This window comes from Xenopus tropicalis, chromosome 6 (assembly GCF_000004195.4).
Source record: "Xenopus tropicalis strain Nigerian chromosome 6, UCB_Xtro_10.0, whole genome shotgun sequence".
Classification (NCBI taxonomy): Eukaryota; Metazoa; Chordata; class Amphibia; order Anura; family Pipidae; genus Xenopus; species Xenopus tropicalis.
This window is the reverse complement of record NC_030682.2, coordinates 141961512-141974237: the sequence shown is the minus strand read 5'-3', so window position 1 is coordinate 141974237 and position 12726 is coordinate 141961512. Positions and strand designations below refer to the sequence as shown.

The window sequence follows — 12726 nt, the reverse complement described above, 5'->3', positions numbered from 1 at the left end:
TCAGGCTTTCGTGACCCCGCAATGACCACGGCGAATGCGTTTTTAGGAGGCTCGACTTTAATGCCGGCTCTTCAGCACTAAATAGAGGTGTTAGATGGGTTTCACGAACTGCTGACTGGGTCGCACTTATATCAAAGCCCATAGGAACTCGTTTATTGCCGCTTGAGCAGTGCTAATGGCTTGTCCGTGGCACAGTCGTTAGGCCATTAGTTGCCCTCAAGTTAAAGGGGAAGTTTGGCATTATCTTAGCATGTAATAGAAGCAACTTTTTCACTTCTTTTTTTACTTTTTATGGTTCTTGATTTATTAGCTTTCTTATTCTGCTACTCAAATGAACATACTATCTGGTAGGAGGTATTACTGACCCTAGCAACCAAAAGATATTTCTGGCCTTTATTTAATTGTTGCTTCTATTATTTTTTGCTCATGTTATTCTTCAGGCCCTCTCCTGTGTTCATTCATCTTACAAAGCTGCATGATTGCTGGGGGAATTAAGCCTTAGCAACCAGGTAGCAGTCTAAGTTGTCTGCACGCTACTAATAGTTTCCTTCTGTTGTGTTTTTCTTCCCATTAGATGAAGGGATGCATTAAAGTTCTGAAAGAACAGCCTCCCAACAGTGTAGAAGGTCTTTTAAATGCTCTCAGGTATGTATCTGCTGATAGAAAGGTATGTCATGTAAATAAGTGTAGTTCAGCAATAGCTGCTGGTTGCAATGCCTGTGCATTTACATTTCCCAATATTTACATGAGGAACATGCTCCTCCTTCATGCATAAGTCTGGGAATCTGCCCCCCGTCATTGTATTGTAGGGGGAACCCAAACACTTTCAGGGACAAAAAGGAACAGCTTATAGTGCCCATTATGAACCTAGCTATGTTCCTTTAGTATTGCCTTCATTGGTTCCATTATACCATGCAACACATTCGCCTAGGTTGATGGGTAATTAGTAAGGATTGGGGGTGGGAGGGATCTAATGCAAGTTTCTTTGAGGCTCTGCTAATACACTATATGGGCAAATCTGGTCCTGGGGGCCTCGCTACATGTCCAGTGTTGGGTGACAGAAGGGTAGCTCATGTTGGTATGCCCCGCTCCTGGTGCTGTGTCTTTGGCTTCGTAGCCAGGGTCGTACTGGGGTGCCGAGACACCAGGGAAAAAACCCGGTGGCCCAGACCTGACCCTTGCCAGTGCTCCCCTGGCTGACCATTCCTCCCCTGGCGCGTTAAACTTTTGCATGCTCAAGAGAGGACGTCGGTGGGGGACCCTGTGGGGGGCGGTTAAGGAGGCTCGGGGGGGGGGGGTTAGGAGGGTTGGGGACGCGACCAGGCGGGGGCACCTGCACCTACCCAGTCCGACCTTGTTCCTAGCCCCTGCTTCCTGTCTGGCATATATAGCAGTGGGAAGCAGGGTTGTCAGCAGGGCATCTTGTTCCCTTGCTGCAGGGCTCCTTGTGTTCATGGGCAACACTCCCTGTCCAGAATGTGCAGCAAGCTAAGCACCAGGGAACTTTCTCCTGCCGGGCCCTGTATGAATGGGCTGTGCCGCAGGGGTGTGGTCTTAGCAGCAGCACCCACCATCTCCTATAGGCGCACTGCTTCAACAATGGCTGGTGGTAAGAGGGAGGATAAAGGGAATAATAGTCTATGGGTAAACAGCATATTTGGGGTAAGAAAAGTTGGAAAATGTCTGGGGGAAATACAAAAGAAAAGAAACTTAGCAGGTGGAAAAAAGGGGGAGTGGGATAGAAGAGGAATGCTTAAGGCAGAGGAAAATAGAAAGTGAATCATGATGAGAGAAATATTAGAGAAGAAGCAAAGGCATATATCAAAGTAAGAAAGAAGGAATCAGAAAGCCAGAGGCAAAAAACAGGCCATGTCACTTTGGGTCCTTGAAGTCAGGTTCTCTGGTGGGTCGGGTTCCCTAGTCCGACGCTGCAATTCTGTGCTTCTTACTTGTGGCACCAGTTTGGGGGAAGGTCCTTTCCTTGTTTTTGCACAATAATACCCCCATGCACAGAACCAGAACTATACAGAATGGATTTGCTGAGATGGGCCTGGAAATACATGACTTGCCCGCTCCAAGCCCTGACCCCCCGCTCAACTGAACATCAGTGCCCAGTCTCCCTTGAGCATTTGCGGCTGAACCCCCTTGGTTTTAGATGTTGGACAGTCAGGTGTGCCAGTCCGTTTGCCCCATATGGTGCAAAAGGAATCTAACAGTGCTGCATTCTGTTCCCGCTCAGGTACACAACGAAACATTTGAATGATGAGACTACCTCGAAGCAAATCAAGACGATGCTGCAATAACGGTGCCGCAGGATTTGCACCCCCCGTGGTTAGAAGACAGTATTCTGCAATGACTGAGATGCACAGGATTTTAGTGATTGCAATTACTTTCTCCCCGCTGCTCCTTTTATTTACCCCCTGCCCCCCCCTCCCCTCGGCTCAACCCGTTGCCCTTCCTGCTCCCTCCTTTTTAAACTGTAATTCTTGTTCTTAAATAAGCTCCATCTTTTTTTTTTTTTTTTTGTGCCAAAATCAGTGAAAACGGAAAACGATAAATCCTGGGAGGCAGTTGTACGTGTCAGAATGGCGTTTCAGTGGCAGCTATTTAAGCATTGCGTTAGGTTTCCTCTGTACGGAGGAGGGCTCTGTGACTTGAACTAAATATTTTTTTTAAAGAATTTCATTTTTTTTCTTTTTAAATTTTATTTTGTTTTTTTTGGGTTAAAAAACTAATATTTAATATTGCTTACAGTGCATGGCGGAATTGCCTATTTCTGCTATTTAAAGAAAAAGTAAAAAAAAAAATCTATTGCAGCTTTTTTTCCCCCTTGTGCAGATACGAAGGCTTATAGCACACGTGGCATTTTGACCACCACCCCTTTTTATTCCCAGGCAAAACGCCACCTTTATATAAGATCCGCTTTGATGGTGAAACATCCGTTCCCAGAGTTCCTTGCCTTAAATCCACACTGGTGGGAATAGCTGGGAAATGTTGCGGGTTAACGTGGCGGATCTCTGGAACGTCATACTGTATGATATCCTATTTTTTATTGGTCAAAACCACAGCTACGTAAGATCCATTGCATTGATTGGGTGGCCTGAGGGTTCCCACAGGTTCTTACCAAAACCGCACACAACTGGGGGGATTGATGCTCACATGATTCCCATTGAAGCACTGACAGATCATCTCCAGAAAGTCATGATGGGATGCCACATGGTTTTATTTGGTCAACCACAAGAGAGACTTGAGAGTTTCTAGAGATATTTTGCCTAAAATCCCTGGTCAATGGGGATCATGTGATCCCTATTGAAGCTGGCATCCTTTTCCTCCTGGTCAAAAACCTCAACCCACTACTGTGTGGATGGCCGGAGAATTGCCAGAGATAATTGCCAAATACCACAGACGTGGGTTAAGGTCAGAATCGATGTTGACGTGATTCCCACTGAAACAATAGGAGGTGATATCTAGAAAGACCTTCTGTATGGTCTAAACCAGAAGTGGGAGGCCTTTAAAGAACGGTGACCTCGGAGATCCTTGCGTAAAAGCACACATATTTCTGGTTTCTGGTGAGAACTAACGTTGATGCGATCTCCAGAAAGTCATGGCCTCTAAAAATGGTAACACGAGAGCTCCCAGAGACCCTGTTTTTTAGTGAGAATTAACATTAACATGATCCCCATTGTATCCCTAGGACAGCAGATCTCAACCTGTGGGTCGGGACCCATTTGGGGGTCGCCTAAGACCATAGGAAAACACATATTTCCGACGATCTTAGGAACCGAGACACCACTCCTCCTATGGTTGGGGGCCGCCACAACATGAGGAACTGTATTCTTAGGAAGGTTGAGAACCACTGCCCTAGGAGAAGATCTAAAATAAGTCCATGATGCTTATTCAAAACTACAAGCCTTTAACCATGATGACTTGAGTTCCCAGAAGTCCTGGTTTTTGGTGAGAATTCATGTGAGCACAATCCCCACTGAAGTGCTATGAGGAGATCTCCAAAAACCCATGACCGATGAAGCCACATTTTTTTTTTCTTGGTCAAAGCCAAAAGTGGGGAGGCCTTTAAAAATGGCACCATGTGATTTCCCAGAGATCCTAAAACCACACATATACCTGGTTTCTGGTTAGGGTTGATGTTGAGGTGATCTTCATTTTAGCACTGGAAGGCAGTCTCCGGCCAGTCATGGCAGACAGCGACCCTTTTTTTCTTGGTCAAAATGGTCTAAAAACCAGAGATCTACAGTCCCCAGCGAAATGCTGGAAGGTGGTCTCCAGATAGGGAACTCCATTGAGTACCTAGAACAGTGGTTCTCAACCTTAATAATGCTGCAACATTTTAATACAGTTCCTCATGTTGTGGTGACCCCTCAACCATAAAATTATTCCTAAGACCATTGGAAATATGTGTTTTCTAATGGTCTTAGGCGACCCCAGTGAAAGGGACGTTTCGCCCCCAAAGGGGGTTGAGAACCACTGACCTAGAAGGAGGTCTCTAAAAAGTCATGACAGACGATGCCGCATGTTTTTATTTGGTCAAAACCACAAGTAGGAAGCCTCGAATAATGGTGGCCCCAGAGATCCTTGCCTCAAAGCACATACATCCCAGGTTTCTGTTGAGTCAGTGTTGGTGCGGTCCCCATTGAAGCACTGGAAGGCAAGCTCTAGAACCTCAAGGCACCACAAAGCCACACTGATGTTTGTTTTACCTGGTCAAACCCCCACCTGGGCTATCAGCCTATGGCAACAAGCAGATATGTTTCAATTAACTGTGTTGTATACATGCAAAAAACAAAATGGTACCCAGCACAATGATTTTCATGGATTCCTTAGTAATGGAAAAGAGTTTTCTGGTTGCATTTGGACTCATTTTTGTAAGGATGTCTGTTGTATGTTTTAATCTTTGATGACTAACATTAAATCATGTGATGTGTGCGTAACGATTACGTATGCATGTTTATGTCCAATGGATGGCTGTAAACAAATGGAAAAAAAAATAAATAAAAATCAGCTTTCATTTTTCTAAGTGTGGCTTGTACAGATCTTGTCCATAGCCTCTCGTGGAACAGCGGCCCCCAGTGGCCACAGGGTGCTCAGCATTGCTACAGTCCTGCCAAGGCACAAATAGGGGCTCAGTCAAACACCCATTGGGGCACACAGCGGGGCATTCAGACTGTCGGTGGCCTCTGATGTTAATTACTTGGTAATGAGTTAGATTTACTGCCACCTTGCACCCTCTTTGCTTGTGATCATCCATGTGAGTTACCTCCCTGTATTGGGTTTCCATCCACTGATTATAAATCAACTGCCCCATTGCATTTACTGCCCCTCAGACCCCCATTAACTTCAAAGAATATTAACGGCTCCTTTAGTCCTGAAACTAAAGAAGCTTATGTATCTGTAGCAGCGGTTTCATCTGTATCCATTATATCTTTAATGCAGGTTTAAAGTAACACTGCCATCCCATATTTAAAGGAGAACTAAAACCTAAAAAAAGGTTTAAAAATGCTGTATTTTATTTACTGCCCAGAGGACCAACAGCCCAATAACAGTAATGATCCAGGCCTTCAAAGTTGCTCTGCAGCCTCAGGGGTACCCCTATAATGGTTTGGCCTAGTGGAAGGAAAGAGACAGTAGTGCAGCCTCAGAGGGGTGCCCCTATAATGGTTTGGCCTAGTGGAAGGAAAGAGACAGTAGTGCAGCCTCAGAGGGGTGCCCCTATAATGGTTTGGCCTAGTGGAAGGAAAGAGACAGTAGTGCAGCCTCAGAGGGGTGCCCCTATAATGGTTTGGCCTAGTGGAAGGAAAGAGACAGTAGTGCAGCCTCAGAGGGGTGCCCCTATAATGGTTTGGCCCAGTTGAAGGAAAGAGACAGTTCAGCCTCAGAGGGGTGCCCCTATAATGGTTTCACCCAGGGGAAGGGAAGGGACAGTTCAGCCTCAGAAATCTCTGTCACTTCCAGACTCCCAGGTCTCTCTCAGCAGATGTACTGAGCGCTCTCTGTAGGGTGCGTATATGCTGGAAGAATGGACAAAACTTGTAGAGGTGGTAGTGGCATGTTATTATCAATAAGAGCCAAGGTGGCATAGCTCAGTCAGCCCAGCTTGCCCAGGCACCATTAGAGATGGCCCAGCTTGCCCAGGCACGATTAGAGACAGCCCAGCTTGCCCAGGCACCATTAGATACAGCCCAGCTTGCCCAGGCACCATTAGATACAGCCCAGCTTGCCCAGGCACCATTAGATACAGCCCAGCTTGCCCAGGCACCATTAGATACAGCCCAGCTTGCCCAGGCACCATTAGAGACAGCCCAGCTTGCCCAGGCAGAATATAGCTGCCATACAAGAGAGGTGCCTCCCAGGCTTCTAGCATCTGCAATGTGCTGTGTTCTGCCCCTGCAGTGCCCCCCATCTCTCCATGTGCCCCCCATCTCTCCCTGTGCCCCCCATCTCTCTCCGTGCCCCCCATCTCTCCCTGTGCCCCCCATCTCTCTCTGTGCCCCCCATCTCTCTCTGTGCCCCCATCTCTCTCTGTGCCCCCCATCTCTCCCTGTGCCCCCCATCTCTCCCTGTGCCCCCCATCTCTCCCTGTGCCCCCATCTCTCTCTGTGCCCCCCATCTCTCTCTGTGCCCCCCATCTCTCTCTGTGCCGCCATCTCTCTCTGCCCCCCATCTCTCCCTGTGCCCCCATCTCTATCTGTGCCCCCCATCTCTCTCTGTGCCCCCATCTCTCTCTATGCCCCCATCTCTCTCTATGCCCCCATCTCTCTCTGTGCCCCCATCTCTCTCTGTGCCCCCATCTCTCCCTGTGCCCCCATCTCTCTCTATGCCGCCCATCTCTCTCTGTGCCCCCCATCTCTCTCTATGCCGCCCATCTCTCTCTGTGCCCCCATCTCTCTCTGTGCCCCCATCTCTATCTATGCCCCCCATCTCTCTCTGTGCCCCCATCTCTCTCTGTGCCCCCATCTCTCTCTGTGCCCCCATCTCTCTCTATGCCGCCCATCTCTCTCTGTGCCCCCATCTCTCTCTATGCCGCCCATCTCTCTCTGTGCCCCCATCTCTCTCTATGCCGCCCATCTCTCTCTGTGCCCCCATCTCTCTCTATGCCGCCCATCTCTCTCTGTGCCCCCAACTCTCTCTATGCCGCCCATCTCTCTCTGTGCCCCCATCTCTCCCTGTGCCCCCATCTCTCTCTGTGCCCCCATCTCTCTCTGTGCCCCCATCTCTCTCTGTGCCCCCATCTCTCTCTATGCTGCCCATCTCTCTCTGTGCCCCCATCTCTCTCTATGCCGCCCATCACTCTCTGTGCCCCCATCTCTCTCTGTGCCCCCATTTCTCTCTGTGCCCCCATCTCTCTCTATGCCGCCCATCTCTCTCTGTGCCCCCATCTCTCTCTGTGCCCCCATCTCTCTCTATGCCGCTCATCTCTCTCTGTGCCCCCATCTCTCTCTGTGCCCCCATCTCTCTCTGTGCCCCCATCTCTCTCTGTGCCCCCATCTCTCTCTATGCCGCCCATCTCTCTCTGTGCCCCCATCTCTCTCTATGCCGCCCATCTCTCTCTGTGCCCCCATCTCTCTCTATGCCGCCCATCTCTCTCTGTGCCCCCATCTCTCTCTGTGCCCCCATCCATCTCTCTCTGTGCCCCCATCTCTCTCTATGCCGCCCATCTCTCTCTGTGCCCCCATCTCTCTCTGTGCCCCCATCTCTCTCTATGCCGCCCATCTCTCTCTGTGCCCCCATCTCTCTCTGTGCCCCCCATCTCTCTCTGTGCCCCCATCTCTCCCTGTGCCCCCATCTCTCCCTGTGCCCCCATCTCTCCCTGTGCCCCCATCTCTCTCTGTGCCCCCATCTCTCTCTGTGCCCCCATCTCTCCCTGTGCCCCCATCTCTCCCTGTGCCCCCATCTCTCCCTGTGCCCCCATCTCTCCCTGTGCCCCCATCTCTCTCTGTGCCCCCATCTCTCTCTGTGCCCCCATCTCTCCCTGTGCCCCCATCTCTGTGCCCCCATCTCTCTCTGTGCCCCCATCTCTCCCTGTGCCCCCATCTCTCTCTGTGCCCCCATCTCTCTCTATGCCACCCATCTCTCTCTGTGCCCCCATCTCTCTCTGTGCCCCCATCTCTCTCTATGCCCCCATCTCTCTCTATGCCGCCCATCTCTCTCTGTGCCCCATCTCTCTCTGTGCCCCCATCTCTCCCTGTGCCCCCATCTCTCTCTATGCCGCCCATCTCTCTCTGTGCCCCCATCTCTCTCTGTGCCCCCATCTCTCCCTGTGCCCCCATCTCTCTCTGTGCCCCCATCTCTCTCTGTGCCCCCATCTCTCTCTGTGCCCCCATCTCTCCCTGTGCCCCCATCTCTCTCTATGCCGCCCATCTCTCTCTGTGCCCCCATCTCTCTCTGTGCCCCCATCTCTCCCTGTGCCCCCCATCTCTCTCTGTGCCCCCATCTCTCTCTGTGCCCCCATCTCTCTCTGTGCCCCCATCTCTCTCTGTGCCCCCATCTCTCTCTGTGCCCCATCTCTCTCTGTGCCCCATCTCTCTCTGTGCCCCCATCTCTCCCGTGCCCCATCTCTCTCTATGCCGCCCATCTCTCTCTGTGCCCCCATCTCTCTCTGTGCCCCCATCTCTCCCTGTGCCCCCATCTCTCTCTGTGCCCCCATCTCTCTCTGTGCCCCCATCTCTCTCTGTGCCCCCATCTCTCTCTGTGCCCCCATCTCTCTCTGTGCCCCCATCTCTCTCTGTGCCCCATCTCTCTCTATGCCGCCCATCTCTCTCTGTGCCCCCATCTCTCCCTGTGCCCCCATCTCTCTCTGTGCCCCCATCTCTCCCTGTGCCCCCATCTCTCTCTGTGCCCCCATCTCTCTCTGTGCCCCCATCTCTCTCTGTGCCCCCATCTATCTCTGTGCCCCCATCTCTCCCTGTGCCCCCATTGCCCAAGGTACCCTGGATGCTTGGCTCCCACACTAAACTTCCCCTTTAACATTAATATCTCCTGGTTATGCCGATCTCACTGCGCTTGCATCTCATATAAATAGAGCCAGGAATATAACGGGGGCCCCTGTGTGACGCCTGGGAAAGCTGGGAGGCCCCGGCCCAAGCACCTGCAGCCCCCGGGGGGAGGCAGCCCACCTGCCCCTCTTACAGTTGGCACAAGGCTGATTATTTTTAACATTATATAAAGCTAAAAAAGAAAAGGCATCAAAGGCAAAGTGCAGCTGTAACCCTCGAGGAGCCAAGGCCGCAGGGGTGAGAGCTTATTAACCCTTTATTAACCCTTATAACCCCATCTGTTACTCATAAATGAACCTCTACATCTATGTTGTTGAACTCCCATTTTCCCACAGAGTTACACTGTGTGTCCCAGAGAGGTGAGCAATAGGGCGCCAGGTGCAGCATCAGTGCTCCCCTGTATCTATGGGGGAAACTAGAGACCCCATTAGGCTTCCTATCCAGGCACTTAGGGACTGCTGGGCCTCACATGGAATTTGGACCTCTCAGGTAACATAGAGACTATAGGGCCTTATGTAGCATTTTGATCTCAGGGAACATAGAGACTATAGGGCCTTATGTAGCATCTGGACCTCAGGGAACATAGAGACTATAGGGCCTTATGTAGCATCTGGACCTCAGGGAACATAGAGACTATAGGGCCTTATGTAGCATTTGGATCTCAGGGAACATAGAGACTATAGGGCCTTATGTAGCATTTGGATCTCAGGTAACATAGAGACTATAGGGCCTTATGTAGCATTTGGACCTCAGGGAACATAGAGACTATAGGGCCTTATGTAGCATCTGGACCTCAGGGAACATAGAGACTATAGGGCCTTATGTAGCATTTGGATCTCAGGGAACATAGAGACTATAGGGCCTTATGTAGCATTTGGACCTCAGGGAACATAGAGACTATAGGGCCTTATGTAGCATTTGGACCTCAGGGAACATAGAGACTATAGGGCCTTATGTAGCATTTGGATCTCAGGGAACATAGAGACTATAGGGCCTTATGTAGCATTTGGACCTCAGGGAACATAGAGACTATAGGGCCTTATGTAGCATTTGGACCTCAGGGAACATAGAGACTATAGGGCCTTATGTAGCATCTGGACCTCAGGGAACATTGAGACTATAGGGCCTTATGTAGCATTTGGACCTCAGGGAACATAGAGACTATAGGGCCTTATGTAGCATTTGGACCTCAGGGAACATAGAGACTATAGGGCCTTATGTAGCAAGATATTGCCCTGCTCTATATAGGGTCATATAAGGTGTCTCTTGAGATTAGAAGAAAGTGACTTGACTGGCAGATACTTATGTTCCATTTTACAAATCTTCAGGAAAAGTTTTTTTTATTCAAACTGGTTTTTATATTTAAATATTAATTAACAAATCTGTAAATCCGGTAATCAGCATAAATTGCATCAAACATTAAACCTTCCTTTTTTTGCCAGTAGGTGGCAGTGTAGGCTCAGCCTTGGAGGCAGGCACCATTGCAACTGGTTTCATCATGCAGGGAACATTCCCCCCTCCCAGCTGTTTGTTAGTAGGTCAGTCCGGCAGGGAGAGAGCCAATTGGATAAGGAAAAGTGTTCAACTCCCAGAGAAAGGTGCATGTCTGTCCCTATGTACTCAAATGGGAGCTTCCTTAGCAATTTATAGTAACTCTCAGCGCTGTGTTTTATCTCAAGGGGAAGTTTAATCAGACACCAATTTACCTGCCTATAGAATTAATTGCAATGAGGAAATATCCTATGTAAATACTGTCAGAACTACCTGTGTATGTAGTGATCTCTCCCTACTATACCTGCTATCCCACAGCCCCAGTCCCTTCCCAGAGGCTATTATCCCCCCACTGCTACTATAGGCACCATCTCTCCCTACTATACCTGCTATCCCACAGCCCCAGTCCCTTCCCAGAGGCTATTATCCCCCCACTGCTACTATAGGCACCATCTCTCCCTACTATACCTGCTATCCCACAGCCCCAGTCCCTTCCAGAGGCTATTATCCCCCCACTGCTACTATAGGCACCATCCCCTATACCTCTCCCCCCAGTCCTTCCAGGCTATACCCCACTGCTACTAGCCATCTCCCACTAACCGCCCCAGCCCCAGTCCCTTCCAGAGGCTATTATCCCCCCACTGCTACTATAGGCACCATCTCTCCCCTACTATAACCTGCTATCCCACAGCCCCAGTCCCTTCCAGAGGCTATTATCCCCCCACTGCTACTATAGGCACCAATCTCTCCCTACTATACCTGCTATCCCACAGCCCCAGTCCCTTCCCAGAGGCTATTATCCCCCCCACTGCTACTATAGGCACCATCTCTCCTACTATACCCTGCTATCCCACAGCCCCAGTCCCTTCCCAAGAGGCTATTATCCCCCCCACTGCTACTATAGGCACCATCTCTCCTACTATACTGCTATCCCACAGCCCAGTCCCTTCCCAGAGGCTATTATCCCCCACTGCTACTATAGGCACCATCTCTCCCTACTATACCTGCTATCCCACAGCCCCAGGTCCCTTCCCAGAGGCTATTATCCCCCACTGCTACTATAGGCACCATCTCTCCCTACTATACCTGCTATCCCACAGCCCCAGTCCCTTCCCAGAGGCTATTATCCCCGCCCATGCTACTATAGGCACCATCTCTCCCTACTATACCTGCTATCCACAGCCCCAGTCCCTTCCAGAGGCTATTACCCCCCCACTGCTACTATAGGCACCATCTCTCCTACTATACCTGCTATCCCACCCCAGTCCCTTCCCGAGGCTATTATCCCCCACTGCTACTATAGGCACCATCTCTCCTACTATACCTGCTATCCCACAGCCCCAGTCCCTTCCCGGAGGCTATTATCCCCCCCCCCACTGCTACTATAGGCACCATCTCTCCCTACTATACCTGCTATCCACACCCCAGTCCCTCCAGAGGCTATTATCCCCCCACTGCTACTATAGGTACCATCTCTCCCTACTATACCTGCTATCCACAGCCACAGTCCCTTCCCAGAGGCTATTATCCCCCCCCCACTGCTACTATAGGTACCATCTCTCCCTACTATACCTGCTATCCCACAGCCCAGTCCCTCAGAGGCTATTATCCCCCCACTGCTTATATACCATCTCTCCCTACTATACCTGCTATCCACAGCCACAGTCCCTTCCAGAGGCTATTATCCCCCCCACTGCTACTATAGGTACCATCTCTCCCTACTATACCTGCTATCCCACACCCAGTCCCTTCCCAGAGGCTATTATCCCCCACTGCTACTATAGGCACCATCTCTCCCTACTATACCTGCTATCCCACAGCCCCAGTCCCTTCCCAGAGGCTATTATCCCCCCATGCTACTATAGGCACCATCTCTCCTACCTATACCTGCTATCCCACAGCCCCAGTCCCTTCCCAGAGGCTATTATCCCCCCAATGCTACTATAGGCACCATCTCTCCCTACTATACCTGCTATCCCACAGCCCCAGTCCTTCCCAGAGGCTATTATCCCCCACTGCTACTATAGGCACCATCTCTCCCTACTATACCTGCTACTGGCACCATCTCTCCTACTATAGCCCAGTCCCTTCCAGAGGCTATTATCCCCCAATGCTACTATAGGCACCATCTCTCCCTACTATACCTGCTATCCCACAGCCCCAGTCCCTTCCCAGAGGCTATTATCCCCCCACTGCTACTATAGGCACCATCTCTCCCTACTATAAC

The 12726-nt window shown here is 50.3% G+C and overlaps 1 protein-coding gene across 4 annotated transcripts in view; it reads left to right on the top strand.

The window, feature by feature from the left end:
* Positions 1 to 5032, top strand: part of fam49b (family with sequence similarity 49 member B) — a 64967-nt gene extending 59935 nt beyond the window's left edge. For 3 of the 4 annotated variants that reach the window (XM_031903306.1, XM_031903308.1, XM_031903307.1), the window contains 2 exons: positions 575 to 645; positions 2240 to 5032. In XM_031903306.1, coding sequence (XP_031759166.1) covers positions 575 to 645; positions 2240 to 2303 — 135 coding nt within the window. In that variant the 3' untranslated portion in view covers positions 2304 to 5032. 4 annotated transcript variants of the gene reach the window in all.
* Positions 5033 to 12726: the final 7694 nt, after the last annotated feature.